Raw genomic sequence first — 26,802 nt, forward strand, 5'->3', positions numbered from 1 at the left:
ACGGCCGCACGTTAAGTGCCGGGCGGGGGTGGCGAGAGGGTCCCGTTTACCTGGCAGGGGTCTGTCGGCTTCGCTGCGCGCCGGCGGCGAGGGGCCGCGGGCCCCGAGAGGCGCGGAGGATAGGGCGAGGCTGAGCCGCCCCCCACCCCTGCGGCGGAGCCAGGGCAGAGGCCGGGGCCAGCGGCTCCCAGCGCCGACCGCTTTTGGGGGGCGGGGTGCACGACACGCTGCTGCCGTGCTCCCGCCGCCCCAGGAGAGTGGGGGAGACCCCACCGCCCGTCCTGGCCGCCGCCTCCCGAAACTGAAGCCCCGGCGGGGAGGAGGGTCCGTGGCGAAGGGCGCAGCGGGGAGAGGCGGCTCCCGCAGCCCCGTGGCAAAGCGCCGGCTGGGGGCGGAGGGCGGCTGCTGCGGGGCTCCCGCGCTCGCCGAGCGTGCGTTAGGCGCCGGGGCGGTGAGCAGCCCTCCGTGCCGCCGTGATGGTGCATTTTTCCTCCGGCTCCGTCGCGGGGATGGTGTCGCAGCCCGGCAAACCCTTGGCCGCTGCCTGCCGAGGCTGGGCAGGATCTCCCTCTCCCTCTTTTCCCTGCTTCCCCCGCTGTGCTCGTTTCTTCCCTCCTCACCTCGGCGGCCGTGTGCCCGCTCTAGACCCCACCAGCCGCGATGGTGTTTTGTTTCCCTAACGTCGCATCCCCGCGTGATTAAATACCGGCACCCGGGTGCGCGGCCGGCAAGTTCAGCAGCCCCCGGGCGTGTGTGTGTGCGTGTGCCATGGAGGGGAGGGGGTCACGTATGGGCATGCCCGCGCGCCCAGGTGGGCCCGCCACTTGCGGCTCTGCGCCGGGCAGGGGGCGATGCGCGCACTTGCACGGGCGCACGCGGAGCGGAGCGACGCGGTCCCCGCCCCGTCGGGGGTGTCCGCAGCCCGCGGCGGGGGTCGCCCCGGGCCCGGGGGTGGCGGGGGCGGCTGCCCGGCTCCCCTCGCCTGCCGTGCCCGGCCCGGCCCTGCCCCGGGCGCTGTTGCGGGGCGCAGCGGCCCCGCCCGCCGGGCCCCGCATCCCGCTCGGCCAATGGGGGCGGCGCGGCGGCGGCACGTGACGCGGCGGGCCGGGACCTGCTGCTTCCCCCGCGCAGAGGGATGCGGGCGGCAGAGCGGGGCAGGCGGCGGCGGCGGCGGCTGCGCGGCGGCGGCCCCTCCGCGCCCTCCCCCCGCTCCCCGCCGCCCGGCCCCTATGGCAGCCGCTCCCCGCCCCGCCGCCGCCCCCCGCACCCCCGCGCCGCCCCGCCGGGAGCCGCCGCTCGCCCCAGCGTCGCGCCCGCGTTCGGCCGCCGCTCGCTGACCCGCTGCTGCCGCTGCCGCCGGCCGGGGCCCCGGGATGCCCAGCGGCCCCGCCGCCCGTCCCTGCCGCCCGCCGCGCCGCCCGGGGGGCACGCCGCCGCCGCCGGAGAGTTGAGTTAGGAAGTCATGGTGCCCTGGGAGCCCTCCCCGCCCCGGCAGTGCGGCGGCGGCTGGACGCTCTGCGACTGCTGCTGCTGGCTGCTGCTGCCCGCCGTGCTGCTCCTCCTCGCCCGCCCCGACAAGCTGGCGGCCTTCCCTACCTCCTTAAGCGACTGCCAGACGCCTACCGGCTGGAACTGCTCCGGTAAGCACCGGAGCGCCCCGGCAGCCCCGCCGAGCTCCGCCGGGCGCTCGAAGTTGCGCGGGAGAGCTCCGCGGGGAGGGAACTTCGCGGGGCGATGCCGCGTCCCGCTGAATACGCGGGAGCAGAGAAGGCAAAAAGTCGCGGGCGTCGGGGCTCGCCGGCATTCCCGCAGCCCCCGGGGCGCCCCGCTGCCCCCCGCTCCGCGGCGCCGGCCGCGCCCTCCGCCGGTGCGCAGCGCCGCGGCTGCGGGCGGCTCCCCGCGGCGGGGTTCCCGGGCTCCCGGCCCCACCGGACCGCAACTCCGCGCTCAGCGGGGCAGCTCGGCGTGCGGGAGCGGTGCCGGGTGCGTGCATCCTGCGGGAGGCTGGTTCCCTGCGCACCGAATTGAGGGCAGATCGGGGTACGGGCGCCGCGGCACCGGGAACCCGGTGCCTGTTCCTTAAAGTCGGGCTGACCTTTGTAATGAGTTGCTTATGTAGGTCAGCGGCCGGCCCTTCTCCGATACGGAAAGTAATTCTGAAATGAGACTGTAATAGCTTCCTGAGGGAAAGAGCGTTATTTGGGGTAGCGTGTGCATCGCACGTAGTATGTTGGATCGGGGCCGGAGGGGGGATTTCCACCGTAAGCTCTTCATTTTAAACATGTAGCGGTATGGTTAAGAGCGCTCAAATGTTGTTTGTTTGTTTTTTTTTTTTTAAATCGATGGATTTAGATCTTAATGGGTTTGGAGTCTGATATAGCTGTTTTGTTTAATACCTTGCTGCACGCTGTTGGAGTGGGAAGTCAGCTAGCGAAATCTGAAATTCATGCTTGTATTCGTGAACTGAATCTCCAGTCAGATCTGTTAGTTTTTCCTGGAGAAAAAAAGAAGGCAAAGAGCTAGGTTCACTTAGTGGCTTGTGGGGAACCCGGCACTTCTCTTGTTAACTTAGAGGTGATCAATCTTCATTGGGATCAGGCAGACCATCACGGAAAACACACAGCCTGTTTGTCTTTATTATTGGGAGCTTTGTTGCATCATGGGCTGGAGGAATTCCAATTTGGACTTTTGTCGAACAAATTTCTGATCGGATGGGGATAAGTTGATGACATTTCCAATCCGGAGCCACGAAACAGCATAATTACTGGGTGACTGTTAAGGAAAGCGAGTCTGTGAAACAGAAAAAAAAGCGTGCAACATAGCGGGGAATAAGGACTAAGAGAAAGACCGAGGGAGAGACAAGAGAAAAAGTGTAAAACTGAGGGCAGGGAAGGACAGAAGAAAATCTGGACTCTGTCATTTCATCAACAAGGTTATTGTGCTGTGTGTGTTAAAATGCAGTCACCCCATATTGTTCCTTTTGCTAGATCAAAGCTGACATCTTTTTTTTCTTCCTCTTTACATTTGAGGTTATGATGATAGAGAAAATGATCTCTTTCTCTGCGACACCAATACCTGTAAATTTGATGGGGAATGTTTAAGAATTGGAGACAGTGTGACTTGTGTCTGTCAGTTCAAGGTAAGAAGATTGATATTTCATTCCCTAATTCACTAATGAGAATACAAATCAAGGATCTCCCTTTATAACCTATCACTTGGCAATTTATTTCTCGATGTGTAGAGAAGTTAGAGGGAAAACCTGGCAGCGTATATAAAAGCTGGCAGGAGAACCAACTGGTGTCAAGAAGACCTAAGTTACTCTGGGAAAATGCAGATGCTGTGGCTTTAAATGTCCCTTCGGGTCTGCGGTTTCAGGTTGTGCATTTCTGATTTTTCGTCTCTGCCCTTTTAACAAGGATTTAGAGTCCTTTCTAAATTCATTTCTGATACAGATCATGGCTTATTGTATTCGAGTTCTGATCTAGTTAAAGAAATGGATCTGTAATGTGCTTATGCAATATTTTCAGGAAGGGCGGCATAGTGACAATGCTTCTGCCTGTTTATCTGCCAAGCTGATCAGATTAAGGAGCAATCCCTCTGTTCCAAAATCATGAACTTCCTTTAGGTTTTATATAGTTTTAGGGGGGGTATTACTGAGTAGTAAGGCGTTTTCCTTCTATTTCTTCCCTCTCCCTCTTGCAGCTATGTCTAAACCTCAGGCATTCTCAAAGTCGGACGATTTCATTATGAAGGATTCCATTTAATATGTTTTAGCCAACTCACAAAACAGCTGTGCTTTACATAATGACCTGAATAAAAATTGAACAAATTAAAGGAGTTTTAAGCATGTACCAGCACGTGTTGTATGTACATTTATGCCCCATGGTTTCTTGCATTTTAATGTGGATCTCTGAAGTTGTGGAACTTGTAATGCTGATTTGAGTGTTTACAGTGGAGCAGGCCAAATAGTGCACAGTTCAAGATAGTGCACATCTGTAATGATTAATTTATTATTGAGCTTTGATAGACGATTCGCTTTGAAGCATGACAAGTATCGTTTATATTTCTAGAGCCAAATGTGTCGTTGGAGAAAAACCCCGGGTGATAAATTCCTTCATTTAAAAGAAAGAAAGAATTTTCTGTAATAAGAACAAGACAGTGGTTTGCTGAAGCGCTTGCGTTTCCCATGTTGAGAGAGAATTGGTATTGACCATAGGGTTTGGTTTTTTATTCCATTTCTAGTTTGCATGTAATAAAAAATTCAATGTGAGGATGCTGTTTCGAGCATTTGCCTTGGCTCAGCATGTGCAGTGATTTAAGGGTTGGCCTGTTTTCTCTTTCTAAGAAAAATCTGTAATGCAGTGAAAGTCTGTGACTGTGACCCACTGCTTGGTGGTAAGCTAGGGCGGGGTGTTGTGCCATGAGCATTGGGAACTTAAAGCAGCCACAGAAAGCGCTTTTGTCTTGTCTTTGGTCCTAGTTTGGTGTCGCCACTTGGCATAAAGCAGTGGACTCATAGCCTAGAAGGAGCAAACTCAGGTGTTCCTATTGGCAGGGAAGAAGTTGTTGGGAGCGCTGTTTCCCAAGGCAGGATGCTGGTCCCCAGTGATTCAGGGTAAATGAAGTTAGGTAAACCTCTCAGGGTTGTGTTGTCTCCTCTCTGAGAGGTGAACACTGTATGTGTGCTGAGTTGAGCAGCTCTGTAGGGGGTAGTTGAAAGGGGTTTAAGGAAATGAGGTAATAGCTGTATGAATATGTATATGAGATAAAAGGAAGGAGTTGGGCAATTGTGGGCCTGATCACTAGTAAACGAGTTGAAATCAGGAGTAATCTTTGGTTTCAGTGGTCTTTGGATCAGGCCCTGTAAACATTCAGAACTCTCTGTCTTGCTTTGGGCCCTCTGTGGAGCCGCAGGGCTGACTGTGACCTTGGAGGGCAAATTACCTGTGGCTGATCCTGTGCCAGCGCTGCGAAGGGCGGTGCAGTGCCGGGGGCTTCTGTAGTCGAATGTGTCCGCTTTGATGGAGGCAGAGCTTGGGGGGATGTTAGCTGCTTTTGTAACATCGGTGGACAATGTGACAAGCCAAAAAGATAAGCCACCAGAGTAGAAAATTAATTTCTAGTGCAATGTCTGAGGCTGGCCGAGTAAGGCAGAGCCAGCCAGGTAATTTGTCACAAGTAAGGGGGTCCTCCATCAGAATGCAGGTCCCCTGTTTCGGTGACAGCTCTCTGGGGTGATAGTGAGCAAATCAATAGCAGATTCCTCATCACTATAATTACTTTTTATGTTTTCTCCAGAATTTGCCAGGGGCTTTAACTGCAGCTTGAGAGAATAGACAAGGACTGAAAGCTAATTTTGCCTCTGTACTGTTGAAAAGTCCTGGGCTGGCCAGCCTGTGTCCTGTGGGACTGGGGGAGGCAGCAGTGGGGAGCTGGGCTGCTGCAATCTTGGTTTGGGTTTTTTCAAACCAGAATCACAGATGCATCATGTCTGTCCAAGTGGAGTTAAAATTAATTTATTTTTATTTGAAAGGGTGCATATGATCAGACTGCTCTGGAACACCTGAGTTAGGCTTCCATCCCTGGAGAGCCATCAGGCATGAGCTAAGGAAGGGATTCTTACTAGTTGTCTCTCTTGTACTCGACTGCAAAATGATAGCCCATTCACTGCCTCTTTACAGTGAGACATGTATTGCACTGGAAAATACCATGTCCCGGTCTGATCAGTAAATGCAGACCTGTCCCCTGCTTAGGGCAAGCCCAGACCTTGGTGCCGGCAGGGCGGGAAGGCACTGGGCGGGTGCTGACTCCAGCAATGGGGCTGAGCATGGGGGAAACCACCACCCCTTCCCTCCTTGCACAGAGCAGGCTCAGCAGGTCCACCAGACGGTGTAGAGCTGTGCCAGCAGGCACGTGGTTAGAGACATGGGGTCTATACCCCAGCCTGCCCAAAGCCATAGGCCTGGCAGCCTGGCTTCTCTTCCCTCTTAAATTTCATGAACACATCCAAAAGTATACCAGGGTATTTCCATCAATGTTGCACGCCTTTCCCTTTAGTCACCGAGACTGTGGACATTTGCTGGTTTTTATGTGAGGAAGGAGTTCTGTTTTCATGCGTGTTGAATCCCTCACATGCTTCAGTGTTTGTGGAGCTGGAACATCACCTGGCCAGCTTGCAGCTTTATATTATATTTCCAGAATATATTTTTATGCTACTCTGTTCAAGGTATAGGTGGCATTTTGGGAGTAGTTAATCTGTGAGAGTAGGAGGAGGTCAAACTTTAAACAGTGTTACCAGGATGAGGAGTTACATGAGTTGTCCCCTTCTTTAGAAAACAAACCTTGGGCTTTCCGTGCCCAGCACTAACCCCAGCGCTTGCAAAGCTGGTTTGTCCCTGGCTGTGGTAGTGCGCACTTGAGGCTGCTAGTGCTGGAAGGCAGCCTTTGACTGATACTTGGCTGAATTGGATATGTCCATTTCCCTGCTCTACAGCTATATTTTAAAAACGTTCATGTATAAGAGAGAAGTGGACAGTATGGCACTATGCTGCTGGCTTTAGTGTGAGTTTTGACATGGATTTCCCCGAGTGCTTGATCAGTCCTTACTTGAGGGATGGAGAATCATTCCCACACACAGGGCTTGGTCTGTTGAGCCCTAAACCAATGCCAAAAATGTGTCAGTAGACTAAGGAAACTGACAGTCAACATCTGATATTCTCCAGTACTAGCAAGAAGTATTTTATGACGGTGAAGAGCTGAGAGTACTGGATTCAGCGTGGTCAAATACAAGAATCTAGCTCTAGCGGGTTAGGAGTAACTTCGTGACTAACATCACAATCTTCTCATCGTGGTCTTGTTTTCTTTCCCTGATAACTTCCACTGCAGTTTCCTGGTGGCTTTCAGAGCCATCCCAGCTCAAAGCCGAGGCAGGATCCATCTAGAAGATCTCAGCTCTTTTGTTCCTTGTGGCTCCTGCCTTTTCCATCCAAACACTAGTTGTCCAAAGGCAGTGGTAGGAACAGTGAGCAGTGAATGAAGAAATCCATCTTTGACCAGCACAATTAGAGAAAGAAAAGGCTGCATCACCTGTGTTCATCATGGAGCATCCTCTACTTCTGCTGGCCGACATTAAGCTTGAGTGTGGGGGGAGCCACAGGGGAGATGAGGAAACTACTGCTAGGAGAGTTAATCCTTCCTGAAGCCCTGGTGTCTCTCAAATGTGTTTTAAAATTGCCAAGCTTTGGAAAAAGTTCCAGCCTAGCTCATAGCAGCTCTGTCACTTGTTTCTGTGGATCAGGATTTCACTCTTGATGCTGTATGCTGTTAATGTAGGGCTGTCTGGCCTTTCAGGTTTGCATCTGAGTCAGTGTGAAAGATCGTCTCTTGCTCTGGGAAAAACCAGCAGAGGGTTTGCCACCGTGTTTCTTGGGAACAGGATCCAATGTTGTTTCTACATGTAACAGAGCCTGTTGAGATACTTTGGGCCAAATTCTGCACAGATTGCTCTGGCAAAAAGTCCCATGGGTGGCAAGCGGATAGTATGTCTAAAGCAAGCATGATTTGATCCTCCATGCTTTAAAAAATTTGCATGATTGTGTTAATTGTCCTGGTTAAGTATTCCAGATCAGCCTCCAGCAATTGCTGTTGAGCTTCTGGATAAAGTTGGCATTTCTACTTGAAACATTGCTGAGATTTGGAACATAATGGTGAAAATAGCACAGAAACACTTTCTAATCAGCTGTTTAAAATCTCTGCATGGAGGAGCCCTTCATTAGGAGAGGAAGGAGAGGGTTTCTACTGTTGTGGCTGCTGGTTTTCTTCCTTGTTCTAAGGAAAGAAAGCACTGGGGGTGGGCAGCAGCTCGTGAAGATTTAAGAAAATACAATGCATAAGGAAAATGTCATTTGATTTGGCCCAATCAAAATGTCACTCTGACCAACTATGAATAATTTCTTGGCAGCTGCTCTGTGTGGAGGCCTGCAATTAATGCAATCTATGCAATTGTTTGTCTTAATCACTTGTGTAGTCATTCACTTTGAAGCATATTTGATGTTCATATGCCTGGAATTTCAGTTCTGCATTTTACGTTGTGCCTGACGAACATACCTCAGAAACTTTGTGGCATAAAACAGCTAAATAGGAAGCATGATTTCTTTTTAATTTTTACTTGGATTTAAGCAGAGGTAAGCATTTGTAAATAATAATTGTGATCATTCCATTTGTTATAATTAAACAATGAGGCATACCAGGAGTACAATAATCATGAGATAATCATATTCCTGGTATAATTACAACGTACAGGGTACATCCAAGTATTTCTAAGCCTCCGAGCGTGATTATCTTATGATAACTGCACCCTGTAGGTTGCCCGATTTTTCAATGTAAAACAGAATTATTTTTATTAAAATGAACAAGAGATGGAAAAGCTGTCTCTCAATGGTAGAGGGAACAAAGCAGTTAGTTTGCAGAGCTGAGCAGGAGTTCGAGCTGAAGGAGGGGCGCATGGTGTGAGTAACTCCTGAGCTCTCAGCGCGCTGTCTGAGCTCGCTGCAGTGCTGCTGCTCCTGCCCGCTGGCCGCCGTGGGGAGAGCTTGGACCTCCACAGAGCATCCCGGCTGCAGCTGGCCAGGAACAGAAATGTCTCTGCAGAAAGAGGGATAGGTTTTGATCATAGGTCTCAGAAATAATTTCCCTCTGTCCGATCAGTTCTAATGATAGCTAAGTACTTAAATAGAGAGTTATACACCCACAGGCGGACACTTCTGTGTATGCGAACAACTGTCTCTGTAGCAGTGAGGGTGTGTATGTGCAGGAGGAGGGGAAAAGCAAGCCTGTTCATTACAATTTGTCTGTGGCCATCCAATGGAAACACATGAGCCGCTATTGCAGCTGCAAGGAGCTGTTTGCCTTGGCCGTATTCCTTCCCTGGGAATGCCCCCACCTCGTTCTCTTTAGGGGCACATATTGAACACTTTGCCCATTCAGATTAATTTTTTCCTACCCTGTTCATGCCTGGTTTATGCTTCTCTGCCTTTTGTCTTTTTAAAAATCCCTTCTCCCCCTCGCCTGGTAACTGTAAAGGTGAAGAGGAGGGTCAGTGTCTCCCCCTCTGTTGTTTCCCCAGGATTTTAATACTGGAAGGGGGCGGGGGGCACCCAAATGGGTGCTGTTCCACCCCACTTGTGTGACTAACGCTGCTGCTCTCTGTCCCTTCCCATCAGTGTAACAATGACTACGTGCCCGTGTGCGGCTCCAACGGCGACACCTACCAGAACGAATGCTACTTGAAACAGGCTGCTTGCAAGCAGCAGAGTGAAATACTCCTGGTGTCCGAAGGATCGTGTGCAACTGGTACGTATAACACACTCCAAGCTGCTTGCGGACCTTGCCAAGCCCCTGAATAAAATAACCTGGGGATGGCAAAAGCCATTTGAGTCCCTGCTTTGAATTCATTACGGGTTAATTCTTTGCAGTCTTAGGTATGAGAAGTTACTGCCACCCTTTTAAGTAACTTTACTTACTATAGGCTCACAGTCTGTGATACAGTATACCCTTGACACTGTATCAAAGAGTGCAGCACGGAAGTTGATTTCTTTTTTTAATTCGTATCTTGTGCTCCTGATCATCCTGTGCACTGCCTACACTTCTGAGCTGCTACAACAAGAAACTGGAAGCAGATTAAATGAGCAGATGTCTGATAAGTGGGCATCTGGATTACCACAAACCTCTCCATAATCTGGAGAGCTAGAACTGGAGCATTATTGCCTGCGGTCCAGTTTTTTAGGTTCTTCCTTATGTATGTAGGGCCAGATTCTCAGCTGGTATGATTCAACAGACCGCTGGTTGTGATGAGCCCTGCCAGTTTATAGCAGCTGAAGATTTGGCCCAAAACACAGTTAACGAACAAGCCTGTGCAACAGGGGTTTTTTTCTGGACTTGTTGGAAGAATTCATTAAAGAGAATATGTGAAAACTGACTGGCGTTTGAGATATCTTTGCTTAACTGAGCATCATGAGCTATTTGTATCCCTGCTTTTATGGAACAGCTAGAAAGGTGAATGAGCACAATCAGTCAGGAAAACTGAGTTGCTTATGTGCAGGAGTTCTTGATGTTTTTCTTTTGTGCTGAGTGTCTATTAGAGGTGGGCAGTGAAGTTAACTTGAAAAGAGCAGGAGGAGTAAGTCTTTGTTCTTGAGAGAGTTCTTTAAACTTAAAGCAGAATTTTTTCTTGGCTGAAGATGGAGGAGTCAATAAAAAGTGCATTAGACAAACTTTTTGCTGTGCTGTAATTTTGTGTTTCATACACCTGAGAGAAAATAAGCTTCTTTCTCTGGAAATGTTCTCCTCTGAAGCTGTTACCTGACAATTTTCAAGAGGGAAAAAAAATGCTACAATATTTTTGTCTATAAATTGGTACTAAACGGAGCTCAGGCTGGCAAAGCCTATTGTGGCGTACGATTTGTTCAACTTCGTAAATTCTCTCAGCACAGCAACTGGTCTCTTTTGCCTCAAACTTTTTGATTAAAGGGGTAGTTTTAGTGCATTGCTACATCTTTTCTTAAACTTGCTTGCCTACTGGCAATGGCTGTGTTGGAACCATTCTCTCTGAAACACATTGCGCATTTCGGGGGCGGGGGGAGGGGGGCATGTGCTTTCCTGAAGGCTTGATCATTTGGCCTCTTTTTCCTTCTCTGAAGGAGAAGGCTTAGCAGAGAAGGGAGCAGCTGCGTACCTCAGGTTTTCCCTGTGGGATGGGGCAGAGAGAGGATGCCCAGGACCCCTAGCAGAGACCTGGGCTGCTGGGAGGTCCGGTAGTTAGCAGCCCTCCTGGCCATGACAGGCAGGGATCTGGGCATCAAAGGGAAGGGGCAGGAGGGGAGACACAAGGTCCTTTTCCTCCAAAGAGCCAGAGAATGTGGTAGTTCATTGCAGGAGGCAGGTGATAGCAAGCATTTGTTTCTTCCTGTCTGCTGGGGAGACCTGGCCCATCTGGAAAGCAGAACTTCCCAGAGCTGTGAGGGCATCGTAATGAAGACACCTTTCTTTACTCTTTGCTTAGTAGCTCATTTGGGAAAGAGCAACAGGATAGAATATCAGATCAGAAAAATGCAGGAGATGGTCACTAGGAAAACACCATAGCTTTATTTTCTCTTTTCCAGCCCCCTTTTGCATCTGTCCTGTGCAGTCTTGCTGTGTAAATCTACCATTTTAAGCCATTCTTGTGACAGGTTTATTTAAATAAAGGTTTTTCTTTTCTTAACTTTGAGCAACAATGGCATGTACAAGCCAGTTCAGATCCACCAGACCTTGCTGTCAGTAAATTAGATCTAAGAGTTCATAGGGTAATTGGATCCTAAAGCAGCCTTTCCAAACTCATTCTATGAATCTTGATGCTGATGAACGGATAACCCCTCCACTAAGTGGGAGGATGGGATGACAACCTCCCTCCCTTCCTTGAAAAAGAAACTCTTTTTATGGATTATTTTTGGTAACCTTACACGTGTGCATTTCTGTGCTTCGCCATGCTTAGAAAGTTTCATAATGAAGCTCCGGGCTTGGCAATTTTGTGATGTTGTATTTTCTAAATTTGTGACTCTAGTCATTCCAGCCAAGAAAACATCGAACAGAGGAAAAATAAAGCACGCAATTTTGAAACATAGCAACAACCTGAAGAAAAATGGCATTTTAATAATTATCTAAAGACTTTGAATAATAATAATTTCAATGGTTTAATCAAACTAGTTATGATCTGATGCGATGCCACTGTTTTCTAAAGAAAATGACATGAATTTACAATTGGTCTGGCCTCAAACAAATGCGTTTAAAAAATTCTCTTTGATGGTGAGGGTTTAGCAGTGGACAAGTGAAGTAACTTTGCACAACTGTTGGGAACAAAGCTTTATCAGTCTCAGTACAACAAAACGAGGCAGAGGCTTATGAGGACGTTACAGCACTCCAGGGCTTACGTTATTTTAGTCTGATATAGAGACTTTAAAGAAGAAGAGTTGAGACATGAGAAAGATGGCTTGAGTGAACTACATTCAGATTAGATCTCTATAATTTACCCAGGGATGACATCAAACATAAGGTATGCTGTAATACACTTAACAGTCTTGCTTTGCACACTTACAGGACGTACTGTAGCACATGAATATAAATTTCTTTCTGTTCTTTTCTCAGATGCCGGCTCAGGATCTGGGGACGGAGGTAAGAGCCGTCTTTTAATATCCCTGTGCTTATGTGTACACACATTGTCTTTCACAATTTCAGATTGTAAGTGGATATGCTTTGCAGTTTAGGTGTTATGATACATATTGTCTTTTGTGTAGCTTTTTCTCTGAAAAAAAGTGACATTTTGCATTTTAGTCAAGCTGGAACCTAATAATGACATGCTGTTTTCTAGGGAAATTCTGAAAGCTGTGTTATTTCTAACACAACTTGGAATTATTCATAGGTTGTGCTAGGAGCTCTATCTCCATCTACTGTTACAGCTACACTCATTTGTTTTATGTTCAGAATTTTGTTTTTAAAACACAAGCCAAACCCTTGGTTCCTCCTCACTGGAGGATTTAAGCCAAATATTTTGTGGTAACGGAGAGCATCCTTTCAAAGATATGAAGAAATGTCACAGGGAAAGAACAATGTTATTTTATAAGAACAGCACCAGCAAAAATGAACATGGAAATAGTCCAAACGCTTTGCTGCGGACAGGGCACACTGTAAAGTGTGGGTAAACTTGCATTTAAGTTGGGGGTTGATTTGTTTTGTTTTGTTTTGTTTTATTTTATTTCTTAGGTGCAGTGATTTGTGGGTTTGCTTGTTTAACACTGGTCCTAAGATTTGTGATTGATTCTTCCTGGAAGTATGTGTTGGGTCTGGGTAGTGCCCAGCCTCAGGGCAGGGAGCATGATTTCTGGCAACTACTTGCATGGTGGGCCTGGTGGGACAGCCTTCTTTGGGGGCTGGGAGGGCCAAGGCTAGTTTGGGTGGCTGTGCAAGGTTGTGCTTAAGAGTCACCCTCGTTTCTGCCCAAGCCCCCTAAGTAAACTCTAGGGGCCGCATGGCAGGGGAAGGGCAAGGTCAGCATCAGGCTGGGATGCTGCTGGACTCGTCCGGCTGGGATAGCTACCAGGAGCTGAGCCAGCTTTGTGCATAATACACTGACAGCAAGTCTGGGCTCTTACCCAGTTTTATGGCTGGTCCTGGCTGGATTTAGGTTTTTCAAACACAGGACTGTTATTTGGCAAAATAACATCTAATCCTCATGTAGTTTTGATAACCAGTATATTAGAAAGCACAATGTGTAGGTAAAGTATTATTTTTGCCTATGAAGTGGCCAACAACATGAGCATGAGGCACTTGCAAGGGACCTAACTTTCTGATACTGGACTCAGGCTGTTCTCTGGAAATCAGAACACTTTAAGGTGCTTCAGATCAGGCTCCCAAAAAAACACAACCTAAAATATTGCTATTTGTTTTCAAAACTTTTGTCCAGCTATTCGTATCTTACTCTAATGTCTTTTTTAAATTGTCTTTTTGTTAGACCAAAGAAATTCCTTATTTGATGCTTAACAGAAATCTACAATTTACCTTATTTATGATAGCGTTTTCACACATATGGTCAATAAATCAGTTTTCAAATCTACAAAGTCTTGAAAATTCATCACACATGAACCAAGGAAAACAGATAAGATTTCCAGTTTATTTTATAACTGGGGGAGGTGGGGAAACAAACTTGGCCACTTTCTAGAAGTAATGAATTCCATACTGAAAAACCATAGGAATTTAAAAGCATGATTTCCAAAGAGTTTCATTTCAAAAGCTGAGGTTGACAAAAGACGAGCAGAACAGGGCCTTGGGGACTGGCTGGGCAGAAGTAAGGAAGCAGATTTGTGAAGGAGACAGAACCAAGTTGGTGCATGTGTTTAAAGGTCTACAAAGCTGCCTTGTATTATTCAAGATTTAGTAGGCAACTACGGCTGTTCTTAAAGTACAAAAGTATATTTATGTGCCCTAAGAAGCTAAATCCAGCTAAGTAAATGTTGTCACTACATCACTCTTTACTAGACACGGTCTTGTTGTAAAAGCTGTAATAAATTTTGTATGTCATCACACTAAGTCTTGTAAAATCCACTTGAACAATCATGAGTGGGATGTTTTTCTACGGGAAGCTTGAGTTCTTAGTCAGTCTTGTGTGTGTCCTGTTTTTATGAAAGTTTTCCTTTCTTATGCTTCTTCAAGCAGTCTTGGTTAGCAAACTGCTAGCCAATGCAGTGTCTTTTTTATGCAAAACTACAGCCGCAGGGATCCTCCCAGCAGGCCAATCATCTGCCTAAATCAGCAGAATGGTGCTGTCCTGGATGCTGTAGGTGTCAGAGGTGTTGGGTATGTCTGCAGTGAGGTACCTGAGATATCTTGGACGCTGGGAGCCCTTAGGAACAGCCATTCTCTTGGCGATTTGCCCCATTTCTTGCCAGCAGAGTGCCAGCAGAACACGGGCTAGCGCAACACTTTGGCATTGCTGTTTGCTCTGTGTTGCATCTATATATGTTGTGTTGGCAGACTTCGTGCTGGCAGACTTTCTGGCAAGGTTCAGGTCTGTGCGACTGTTGCGGTCTGTCTTTGGGAGGTTCCTTGCAGCCAGGGAGACCCAGGCTGGGAGCCCTGAGGGACTGCCGTGGGCACGGGCAGGCTGAGCAATGCCTCCTGGGTATGGATTAGGAGTCTCTTGTTAAAAAGAGAGCATGGATGGACTTCTACTTGAAGGCATTAATAAGGACTGATCCTTCAGTCTGAATTGCTGAGGACTGTCCATAGCCGCAGGAGTCTCTGCCTCTCAGCACATGTAGGTAGAAAAGGATGTAACTTCTTACTGGAGCCCCTCCATATTATTCCCATGGGTTCCCTTAGTATTTTTGTCTATCGCTCCACAAGATGCGAGATGAGGGAACCAGCTTTTCAAGAGTTGTATCTCATGGTCGGATTTCTTCGGTCTGATAAGGTACACATCTAATAGGGTATTCACTCAAACTGTAGACTATTAGAGGACATCCTGTTTTTCTGGTTCTTGGAACATAGCAAGTTTTCTTGCTCAGAGGTGGTTTCCCCCATGACTGATAGCAGTTCAGCTCTCGGTACGGCTTCTCAATGGAGCTCTTGTCAAGTGAAATTATAGACTCATAGAATCAGGTTGAAAAAGACCTTTGAGATCGAGTCCAACCATAAACCTAACACTGCTGACTGGTTGATACTTCAGAAATTGCTGGAAAGGGGTTGGTGCAGTGGACAGATGTATACAAAAACACGGTGTGGTCACACAGGCTTCGTTTTCTCAGGTAAGTAGATAGAGCAGGAATAGTATAGCCAGAGGCTATGTTTTGCCTGCCACGTTTCCTTTCTGTGCATTCCTACCTGGGTTTGCAGAGAAGTCTTCTCAATTTATTATTTAGGATTTGGGGATTTCTGCTTTACTGTCAGGGATACTGGGATCAGAGAGGTCCCAGCTTCTTAGCACCTCAATAATCTTGAGGGCTTTTTGGAGGTGATTTAATCCTTCTTTGTGCAGCAATAGCATATGAAAGTCCCCTTATTTGTAAAGTGATGGGGGAATGTTAATCTCATTTGATTATTGAGCCTTCAGCATGCACTTTGGCGATACACAGTAAATGGGTAAGAACAGTAGGTGTTGAAGGTTCTTACTTCAGAAGACCTTTTTCCCTGTAAATGAAGACTAAAAATGCAAAACCAAGAGCTGTTTCTGTGTTTTGATTGCAGAAGCTGAGGGTATGGTGTGGAATTATTTAAAAACCCATATCCCAGAAAGATACTAATCAATGGCAGAAAGAATGAACGTGAAAGAGTTTATACAGAGAGTAATTTAAAGAGATTCCATTCATTTTCATCTACACTGTTCTCTAGACAACTGGGTTTTTTTAGAACCCAATGATTCATGTTTTGGTCTTGAGCAGCTTCATAATGAATTCTTACTCGTTTCCTAGCTTCCTTCAAACAGCGACAAACTCAAGATGCAGTATTTCATTATAGCTCTTAATGTGCTAAGAACATCTCTCCTTGGTTCCTTTTTTGCATTGAATACTTCTTTCCCCTCCCTGCATTATCTGTATTCATAGCTCTGTTGGTTGGCTTGCATTCACAGTCCAGTGGATTTACTGTGGGTGGCTATCGCACTAGGTGTTTCTGTGATCCCCTGCACAGCAGTGCATAAGCACCTACATTGAATTAGTCTCAGCGCCTCATTCAATTTCCCTTCAAGTCCTACTACTTCAGTGGGAATTGCATGGGGCCCCTGGGTACACGGATCTTATCCTAGTTTGATTTTTATGTTAATTCTTTATGATCTAGACCAAAGCAGAATGAAAAAACAAGTCATAATTCATCGATATCAATAGTCACCATTTATTTTACAGTAGCATATAGAGGCGCTAATTATAAGGTTAGGACTCCAGTGTGGTATACACTGATACTGTGAAGCACCACTTCACCATGAGGGAGAGAATAAAATCTGTGAGGCAGAGTCTGGATATCCAAGTTGGGTGAAGGCTGGAAGTTGCATCACAGTTCAGCGGCTGAATTGGGAATAATGCACGCTGCTTTGGAGCCAAACCACTGCTGTGTCTTTTGAACCACGTTGTTTGTCAGCAGACCCATATGTAATCGAGAAAGAATCAGCGATTGTACTGTTCTTGAAGTTATTCCTAATTTGCCACTGTTAGGCATTCTGAAAATCAACAACCTTGCAAGCCATATTTTTTTCTTCTCTGTCTGTCGTCTTCTGTGTGTATTTTAAGGATGAGAATGGTGTTTTTATTTGTTTATTTGTTCTTTCGGTTTATCCCTTCAGTCTTATCCAGAAAAGCTGAAGTCCTGCAGCTCTTTGTAGGTGCCAACATGTAGATTTAATGATAGATTCGGAATTCTGCTATGCTTTTCCTTTTGGCTTAGAGATGTGTGAGTAAACACATACATATAAATCTGTATGGAACAGCAGTCATCTTGAAACACTAACCCAGAGAAAACAAGGAGGAAAAAATTAACACTTTGAAGCCTATATTATTTTTAAGGCAAACTGTAATGCAGCATATGCATCTTTTTTTCTTTAATCAACAGGAAAACAGCTACTTTGACCCAATTGCATTTGTACTTGTCTCCATGCTGGTTTTGTATGACTAACTTTGAATTCAGCAGCTCTGCTGCTTTTCCACCGATTTCCCTTTCTGCTTTATTACAAGGTTGATTGATGGGCAGGGCTATGCAGAACACAGTGAATATTGCTGTAAACACTCTCCTAGCAATAACACCTGAGCCAAAATACACCGTAAAACCTGGAGTGTGTACTGGTTTGAATGAAGCAGTGTATAAATGCAGTGCTGATAAACACACACACACACACACATTCTCAATATATGGGAAGGTGCTTGGGAGTATTCTGAAATATTTCTGAATTCTGAAAGAAAGGGATTTCATATTTTGAGCTACAGATCCTGTCCTTTCTTCGTCTGGGTGTAACAGGTGATACAGGCTTGTCTCATGTAAGTTTAGAATATCTGTTGACCCCATGTGCTATCATCAACCTCAATAAGGCAATAGAAAAGCTGCTTCTACTCTGATTTCATTTGGGAAGTATAACTTAAAGCAGCATCAGAAGGTACAGAATCAAGTATAAGCAACATGCACTGACTGGGTAAATGACTGGGAGGGAATGTTTAAATCTTAAATGATTGACCTGACTGTGGATGGTCAAATATACATCTCCTTTGATAAACAGGTTTTTACCTTGTTAACCTCAGCATGGCACCAAGCCCAAACCAATAAGCTTTTTGAAAGGCTGGGTTTATTAGCTCAGGCTCTTCACAGTCCTAACATGATTATATGACTTCTAGTTCAGGGCTGGTGTGCATCTGACCTATATAAGAGTTAGGTCAGGAAAGGCACTTAATGTATCTTAGTGGCCTTTAAAAATTAGGAAAGGATGAAGTTCCTATGTTTTTGTTGATTAGATGAGAAGCACTTGAGTATTCACAAGTGCTAAACTTTTAGGCCCCCGCCACAGGCACTTTGAGCTGGGTAGGAAGCATTAGCAGTTTTGGAAGTTGTCGGAGAGTATGGGAATGACAGGAGTACCAGCTTTTGGATTCCTCTCAGGCTCTCATTTGAGCTAAGTACGGAGCTAATCAATGCTGCCTGACTGAGATGTTCCAGCAAATCCCCACAGCTCATGTGGACTTGAAGCTCTCCAGGGTTATATATAAAATACCAGTCTGGGAGGTACTGACTTTGGATTTAGTTGCCTGCGTTCTGCCTATGTTCTGCTTGCTCCTTCTGCTGCTTCTGAAGTTAGAATGCAAAAATCCCATGAGAAGTGATGTGTCTTATCCCTGTGCTTGCTTTGTTATTAATGGGCCAAAGTCCTTGGTGTGTTCTTGGTGTGAACACACAGGTCCCCTCGAGCAGACTATCAACACTGAGAAATACCTTGCAAAGGAGTTGACCCATAGTGAATGATTTGTGGCCCATTTTCAGCTATTCATGCAAAACCCAAGAAAATTAATAGAAGATACTATAAAGAACCACAGGCTTTTGTAGGCAAGAAGTAGGAATGACGTCCATTCATAGCCTGTTTCGTAAATTATCCAGTCTTTTATGGTTTTTAGCACTTAAGTAGTTCAGAGCTACACAGGGAGACTGTGAATGGAAGATGCTCACCTACATCAAAAAACACTGAGGATGCTCTGGTTTTAGTTTAAAAGTCCAAAATATGCTGTCTAATCGTGTGCAATCTGTAAGTCCACAAATAACAAAGTCATCAAACCAGCAAACAAATCCTATGATACTCTAGCACACAGATTAAAAAGGGGGACATCCGATCAAAAATACTCATTTATTGGTCTGCTATTGTAAACACAGCAAGAGAAAGATGTAGTGGGCTAGATTTGTCTGCTACCCCTCTGTAAACCTGGATTAATTTTCCCTGTGACAACTGTGGAGACACTGGAGATTAGCCGCGATGACAGTGAGAGGCGCATCTAGCCCACTGACATGGTTTAACCCCAGCTAGCAACTAAGCACCATGCAGCTGCTTGCTCGCTCCCCCCCACCTCAGCAGGATGAGGGGAAGAGAGCTGGAAGGGTAGAAGTGAGAAGACTCAGGTGTTGAGATAAAAACAGTTTAGTAACTGAAATATAATAATAGTAATAATAAAAAGTATAAAATTGTAGTGAAAAGGAAAATAAAAGTGAGAAATAAAACCCAAGAAAGATAAGTGATGCAAATTAAAACAATGGCTCACTACAAACTGACTGATGCCCAGAAAGTCCCTGAGCCACAGACTCCCTCAGCTAACCTTTGCCCAGCCTTTATATGCTGAGCATGACATATGTGGTATGGAATATCACTCTGGTGAGTTGGGGTCGGCTGTCCCAGCTGTGTCCCCTCCCAATTTCTTGTGCAGCCTACTCGTGGGTGGGGTGGGGTGAGAGGCAGAAAAGGCCTTAACTCTCTGTAAGCCCTGCTCAGCAGTAACTAAAACATCCCTGTGTTATCAATGCTGCACAAATCCAAAACATAGCCCCATGCTAGCTGCGGTGAAGAAAATTAACTCTATCGCAGCCAAAACCAGCACACCACAGTTTTGCTTTCCTATGCAGGGAGTGCTTCCATAGGGAAGAAAAATGCTTCTTAAGCTTTCACATGGTGCTCTCACGCTTACTACGAACACCTTAGTTCATGGGGTAAGAGTATGTGTTCAAGCACATGCTTAATTTTTATTGCATAAATGCCGTTGACTTTGAAGGTTTTTTCTGAATGTGGATGTCTTGCACAAGTGGGACCTGAGGCAGTCTTGGTGTGATCATATTCTGTGGTTTAGTGATTGAAGAAGCTGATGCGCTATGCGCTTGCTTTGAACTGTTTTTGGCGTGACATAGGATTTTGTTAGATGCTCCTGTGAGATCTTAAAAAGAACAAATGGGATGAAAACTGCCAAGTCTCTCTCAAGGTTCATGTACTTGCTTTTCTTAAACTCTTATACTTCAGACCTCAGCTGTCTCTGGCAAATTTAATATATTTTGCATTAGATATTTGAATTCCCTTCTGTCTAAGAGGCTTTCTTTCCTTCCAGAGGCTGGGAAATAAAACCAGAAATTTTGCCTGCTGTCTTTGAAGTCAGTTGGAGTTTACCTTCAGGAAGGCCATGACTGATTCCCAGACACTTAGCAAACCGGTGACTGCTGCCTAGTTTATGTAAATGCACATATGGGACAAGTTTAATCAGTGTGGTACAAGCCCAAGAATCCAGACCAATTCATATTCAGATTCAGACATGTTAAAATTTTCTGGTACAGCACTACCAGTTCTTAAGATGTTGCCACAAGTCTTTCAGCCCAGTTTTTAAATAGTGTTATAGAAGATGCTTAGTTTTTCATTTAAAACAAACACGTAAAACCATGTTTGTCCTTGTTGCTCAGGGGAATACTTGAATAGAAGCCCGAATGCTCAACAGAAAGGAGAACTCCAAATTGAAAATATCATGATTTGTGGAAGAAGAGGTCAGAACTCTTCCATGGTATCTCACATGATTTTTTAATGCCTTGGACTTCTTGATCTCATTTGTCCCAGCTGCATGGGAGTTAGGTAATGATGGTGCGTATTTAAACCCATTAAAAAAGTAGCTGCTGAAGCAGGACCCTTTTTACCTCAGCAGCTCCAAATATCTTGCAGGCAGGACTTTAAAGCAAGCTAGTTAAGGGACTTCAGTGCTGGTTTTCAATAAGCCTGAAAACATGGGAAAGTTCTAAAGGCCTGAGAGAATGTAGGTGTGTGGGTATTAAAAAAGGGGGGTGTGTGTGGAAAATCCAGATATTTATATGCCTGTCAATCTGACATTGATTGAGGTAAAGCAGGACATGCAGGCCCAGACCTGCTTAATAAAGAAATAAATGAGAACTAATGCTGAGCAATATGGGCTGATGTAATAGATTTTGTCAACTAATTGAAATGTTATTTATGAAGCTATGAGTTTGCTTGATAAAGACAACAATATTGATGTAGTGTACGTGGATGTCAGTGAAGTATTTGGCATGCCACTACATGACACTATGATTAAGGAACAAGAATCATGCAAAATTAACGTGGTACACAATTAGCGGAATAAAAACTGCCTTTCACAATGTAATTATAAGTGGATTTATCATTATTAGATGAGCAGCACAGGGATCAGCCTCATGCTATTTGTTTATTTGTTTGATTTAGCAGTGACCTAGGTGGGCGCATACTTTACTCAGTGATCCAGTTCTCGGCAGATATGACTGGGGAAGTAAGAAATTAACAGTTCACTGACGCAACCCAATCTGATTTAGTAGGTACACTGGTGCAAGAGCAGGCTTTCTGATGTGGCCAAACGTAAAGCCACAACCATAGAACAAAGTGGGAAACCAGAGGACTGAGGCGGAGAAACCCTCCTGGAAGCAGCGATACTACAAAGAAAGCTGGAGCCTTGTAGTTAGTGGGCTTGTTGTGAGAGTCCTCTGCGAACACAACAGGCCAACGGGCTGCTGTTATCCTGGTATATTTAAGAAGCAGACACTTGAGCAGTGGTAAGGATGTCAGATTACCTCATCCGTTAGCGGAGGTGGTGCCTGCAGCTCCAGAGGTACCAAGAATCGGGCGAAAGCTGCGCACAGCCAAGGGCAGTGGCTGGCAAGCAAGCTTTGCTGTGAAAGCTCTGGTGCCCTTAGCTTTGTTAAGGGGAAGGAAAGGGGTCCATAGGTCACAATCAGTAAGTACCAGTGTGGGGAGCACAAATGAGCAGCAGGGCTCTTTATGCTGACAGGCAAAGATCTAATGAGATGCCAGGCTGGCAGTTAAAGCTAGACAAACTTGGAGTAAAGTTTAGATGCGTGTTTGTAAATGAATGCAATAGCATATAGAAGTAAGTGATTAAAAGTTATGTAGGTTTCTTGTCACTTGAGGTTTTGACACTTGGATGTTCAGATTGCTCTGCTCAAACATGGATGAATTTGAAGGTCTGGGGCTCTGTTGTGTGGGAAGTCACAACAGATGTTCAGTGGACCCTTGATTCTAGGTACCCTAAATTAGTTTAGCATGAAATAGGCTCAGTTTAGCCTATTTTGTTCAGCAAGATTTCTGTGTTAAGCAGTCTGGAAAGGGACTGATTTTGTGACTATGTTTGTTCATTTCAAAATCCACACAAGTGTTTTTTTTCTCTGCCCTCTCCCATCTCATTGTGTACACTTACATATGCAAGTAATGGAAGAGATGTGGGCTTTAGTAGCAAGTGGAAAAATCTCATGCATAATTCTCTACTAATTGCTCTGTATTTAAAAATAGGCCACACTACGCTGCATTTCATTCTAAGACTTCTTTATGTTGTCTGGCAGCAGACAACTTCAGCAGCTCCTGATCTTATCCAAGTCATGACAAGGTCCCTTTGGGCTTCTCTGTCCTGCAGTGCTGCTCTGATTCCCAGTGTAATTACTGGTCTAACCCCAGCTGGTGCTTGGAGGGAGTCCTGAGGAGGAGGATGAGGATCACCACCTCTCTCTGAAGGATCTGTCCAGGATCCTTTTCCTTCACATTTCTTCTGGCATAAGGGGGCAAGAGCAGAGGGGAGGACTGCACCCAAAGAGCTCTGAAGTTGGAACCCATATTCATCATGATTAAATATAATTTGATTTTTTTCTGTTATTACAAAGACTCTCCCTAGCTTTGAGGTATTAGTGTATGTGATGGGTTTGGGAAGTGAGAGAGGAGAGTAGGCTGTAATTGCTTTGGCTCATATACATTGTCCACTAGACTCAGAGCGAGCCATCTTCATCTTTGTTATAATAGAGCCTTGATAAACAAATAACTTACTCTTTTGTACAGTGCCTGAGATTTTCATCAAAAGACGAGGGAGCCAGTTATATGAATCACAAGGCCAGTGCAGGACAAGGCTATGCTGTAATTCATTTAGACAAACGTTGAAGTAAATTGATGGACTCAGGTTTGTTTAGATTAGTGGCCTTTTGAAAAATGAGTTGTTCTGTGTGTACAATTTTTCAATCTGTTTACATCTAATTAGCTGTTCAGATTGGCTAAAATTAAGCGATGTCACTTGTAATGCATTCAGAGGTGAAGATATGATAAAATGGGCTCTTTTATAATCTCTTCAGCAAGTGGCTTGGAACACTGGCATAGCGTGAACTGAGGGCATATGGAAGATCAATCTGTAACATTGAATCAAATATAATCATGCTGCAATCTCACAAATGTAGTGAATAGTCTATAACATCTCTCTTGTACTGATTCAGAGAGGGAGCAAATTTTTCCATCATCCCCTCCCACGACTCCTTTTCAGGAGTTTTGCCTGGCTGGCTGCGGCATGGTGTTGGGGTGGCTGCCCCTGTACACTGGCATCTTTACCTGTTTCGCTATTGATTCCTGCGCACTAGATATTCCTCCCTGGAGACAAGTCATTTGAACAGCTTGAAATCTAAAAACTGACTGCTGCAATGTCAGGTTTCTAATTCTGCAGCTCAGCTGACAGCTCCGGAAAGTCCCTATCAAAGGCAGAAAATACAACAGTCTTCAGCAGACTTTGTTCTGCCACCATACGGCCCCAATTCTATTTTACTGCTCCAAAGCCTACAGGCTTTCACATCTTTCTGGCTGAAAATTCTGCTATTAATATGTAAGCTTCTCACCAATTAAGCCGTGCTTATTGCTGCATCAGTGCTTTTAGACTGTGACCAGCAAGTAGCACCCTCTCTGCAGCAGCACCAATTTAGTTCTCATGCTTAGTCATGGATACATGTCTAAGGAGATTTTGGCACATGTTTTCTCAAATATTTTTAAAAGTTTTTGTTAGTCTTTTCTTTCTTCCTTGGCTTTCTGAAGGCTTTTGCTAGCACGTGCAGAGCACTCACCTGCCCTTGTGTAACAATCCCTGAGACTTACGGGATTTGAGTATTTGCCAAACTATGAGCTCTCCCACGGTGAGTATAAGGGGCTGTCGCCTGGCTCCTGCCCCCAGCTCCCTATGGCATGGCATGTGTATCCCATGCTGGCACGGCAGTGTTGTCCCCTCTTAGATCGCCACACGGCCCTGTAGCACCAGGGGATCATGAAGTAAAGGCAGGTCTCTCTGCCCCATTTGTGCAAGGGGATGTGGCCCCTCTCCTTGATGTCCCATCTCTCTTCCTATGACCTGATGCACCTGAGTATCTGTGCTGGAAATGAAAGCTCAGTTCAGTGGGACAGGACTGCATCTGGTGGCTCGGGACTTCAGGGGCACGGTCATGCCATTCAGTTAGGTGCTACAGAAGCAGCAGGAGGACACCTTTAAAAGCCAGTGGGAGGACTGTCCTGTGAAGCCTGTGCAGGCAGTGCTGGAGAGGCTCAGCAGGCAACGTGGTGACAGCACAGCTCATGGCAAAGATGGCCTGACTGAGCCATCCATGTGCGTGAATATGGCTGGGAACTTCTACTTAGACAACAGCAGTGAAAAGGCTAGCTGAAGCCATGCCCAGACACCTTTGTCATCACAACCCCTTCTGACCCTGCTCCCTCAGGTACTGTCCGTAGCTGTTTACTGGCCCTGTATATCTCCTGGAAGGAGCTGAGGGCACTCGGTGAGTTACAAGGTCAAACCGTGAGGTCCCAGGTGCCAGGGCCGTGTCCAGCTTGGCTCCATCCTTGCTGTCAGAGCTCTTTCAGGCTTCATCCTGGGGTTTCTCCCCTCCTGCCCTGGTGGCGGTGACTGTCCCCTTGCTGTGGCAGTGGTGGCTGGGCCAGGCAGGGTTCCCTTCCGTCAGCAGGGGGAGCTCGCATCTTGCCTGTGCTATGGGTCCTCGAAAAATGCACTTGGGTATTTTCCTTTGATTTTTCATTTACCATTCGTATGATATACTCTATCAGGCTGCATCCTGTGGGGTGGATCAAGTCTGACGCCCTCGATCTCAAACACTTCAGCATTCTCCTAAAGGTGACGGTGGCAAATGCCTAAGCATTATCTACAGGCAGCAGCAATAATGGTTTGGCTTTGGGGGTTTTTTGTTTTTATCTTTTTTCCAAAAAGAGAGCACTTTACATGAAGAGGAACTCTTCTAACAGGTAGACTAAATCTGTATCTGAACCCGTTAGTGTTACTTACGGATGCGGGTTGGAAAGCCACAGTGTGCTTTAGCTCCTCTGCTATAAGGTACTCTTTTCTGGATGTCTTTAGCTGGATGCCAGGCGCTTTTGGGCTGAAATTTTCTTTATATTGTTCAGGAGGAATTTCTTGGATTCTTTTTTATTTGAAAACAATACCATGAGCCATTTTAAAATTGACAGTAGTACATATGAAGTGAAAGGTTTTAAGACAGTCGTTCTACTATGTGAAAACAGCAGTTTCAACAGGCACGAGCTAGTGCTGGGCAGTCTTCAACAGGATTTTTCTGTTTTCTTTTTGTCCATCTACTCTCTACCTGAGGTTTAAGTACCTCCTTTCATCTCAACTCCTGTGCTACAACATTTGTTGGTTAAAAGAGATCATCTTGATTTCACTGGGAAGTCAGGCAGTTGTGTTAAGCTAAGCCTGTTTTACAGAGGTCAACTAGATTGAGAATAATCTATGTTTTGTTACAATCTCAAGCCAGTGCCAGGGCAGACAAAGTACCCTTAATTTGGAAGTAATGCTGAGAAAATCTATCAGTAATCTATGTGTTGGAAAGAATAACTGAAGTAATTTTCTAGAGCACTGTAGTTCTTTAAAGACAATTAAAAACATAGTGCACAAGAAGGTTCAACGTTGATAAACAAATGGGAAGAAGCCTCTACAAACAGTAGCCTGGAAATTCACCAGGCTACTTCAGCATATTTTCCTGTCTTCACCTTTAGGTCTTCCTGCTTCATTCCTTTTCAACTTAATTCATAGGAAGGAGAGATTTTGCTATGTCTTAACTAAGGAACTGAACAGCTGCTAGGGCTGGGAAAAATGGTGGCACAATCTTTTCATCCTATTTCATAAGACTTTCCAGAAGTCTTTTCTTTCTAGAAGAGATTAGTTGTGCAATCTGTAATTAGGAATATGCACCCCTGTCTATCTTAGGATATACATGGTGATGAGGCATACAGTCAGCATTTTTTCCCTTCCCATAAAAGTGCCATGACTTCAGGATCAGGACCTCAGAAAGTCTTCTCTGCTGTTTCTGTGTTTAATGGCACTGTAGAACTAACTGATGATATGCTATTAATTTAAAGGGATGTAGAGGGAACATAAGATCCTCAGCAGATTCTGATCTGACAGCAGGTGAACAGCATAGGGAGCTGTCAGATCGCACAATTTGCTAAGGTCAGGTTAAATTAGTGCCCAGATACTTGTACAGTGGGTGTAAGCGCTAGCGTGTATGATACAAATGTCACTGCGTAAATCCCTGCAAATTCCAGTCTTAAATTAATGGACAGTCATTTAGTCATGTCATTTGTCAAATGGCAGTGTCTCAGAGTGGGGCAGGCAATGAAAATACTTCGTGTTCTTTAGGACTTGGTGTCACTTTTAGTGTTATTCATAAGGGGTTTGACTGGTTCAGGTTGATGTCTCAGCTGAGCTTATAAACATGCTGGAAGTTCCGGCAACCCTTGTGAACCAATTGTGAATAAGGTGCCATCAGGGAGCTGGAGCATCTCCCTTATGAGGAAAGGCTGAGACACCTCGGTTTGTTCAGCCTGGAGAAGAGAAGACTATGGGGAGATTTCATAGATGCCTATAAATATCCAAAGGGTGGGTGTCAGGATGATGGGAC

At 45.7% G+C, this 26,802-nt stretch overlaps 1 protein-coding gene across 2 annotated transcripts in view; it reads left to right on the plus strand.

Annotated features, from left to right (window-relative positions):
* Window positions 1-1,356: 1,356 nt before the first annotated feature.
* The window catches only part of TMEFF2 (transmembrane protein with EGF like and two follistatin like domains 2), a 134,802-nt gene continuing 109,356 nt past the window's right edge, over window positions 1,357-26,802 (plus strand). The window contains exons 1-4 of one of the 2 annotated variants that reach the window (XM_075093908.1): window positions 1,357-1,640; window positions 3,030-3,139; window positions 9,222-9,351; window positions 12,181-12,207. In XM_075093908.1, coding sequence (XP_074950009.1) covers window positions 1,463-1,640; window positions 3,030-3,139; window positions 9,222-9,351; window positions 12,181-12,207 — 445 coding nt within the window. In that variant the 5' untranslated portion in view covers window positions 1,357-1,462. The remainder of the gene's footprint in view (window positions 1,641-3,029; window positions 3,140-9,221; window positions 9,352-12,180; window positions 12,208-26,802) is intronic. The other variant, XM_075093907.1, reaches the window with a different exon arrangement.

The sequence above is a fragment of the Phalacrocorax aristotelis genome, chromosome 5, assembly GCF_949628215.1.
Source record: "Phalacrocorax aristotelis chromosome 5, bGulAri2.1, whole genome shotgun sequence".
NCBI classification, from domain to species: domain Eukaryota; kingdom Metazoa; phylum Chordata; class Aves; order Suliformes; family Phalacrocoracidae; genus Phalacrocorax; species Phalacrocorax aristotelis.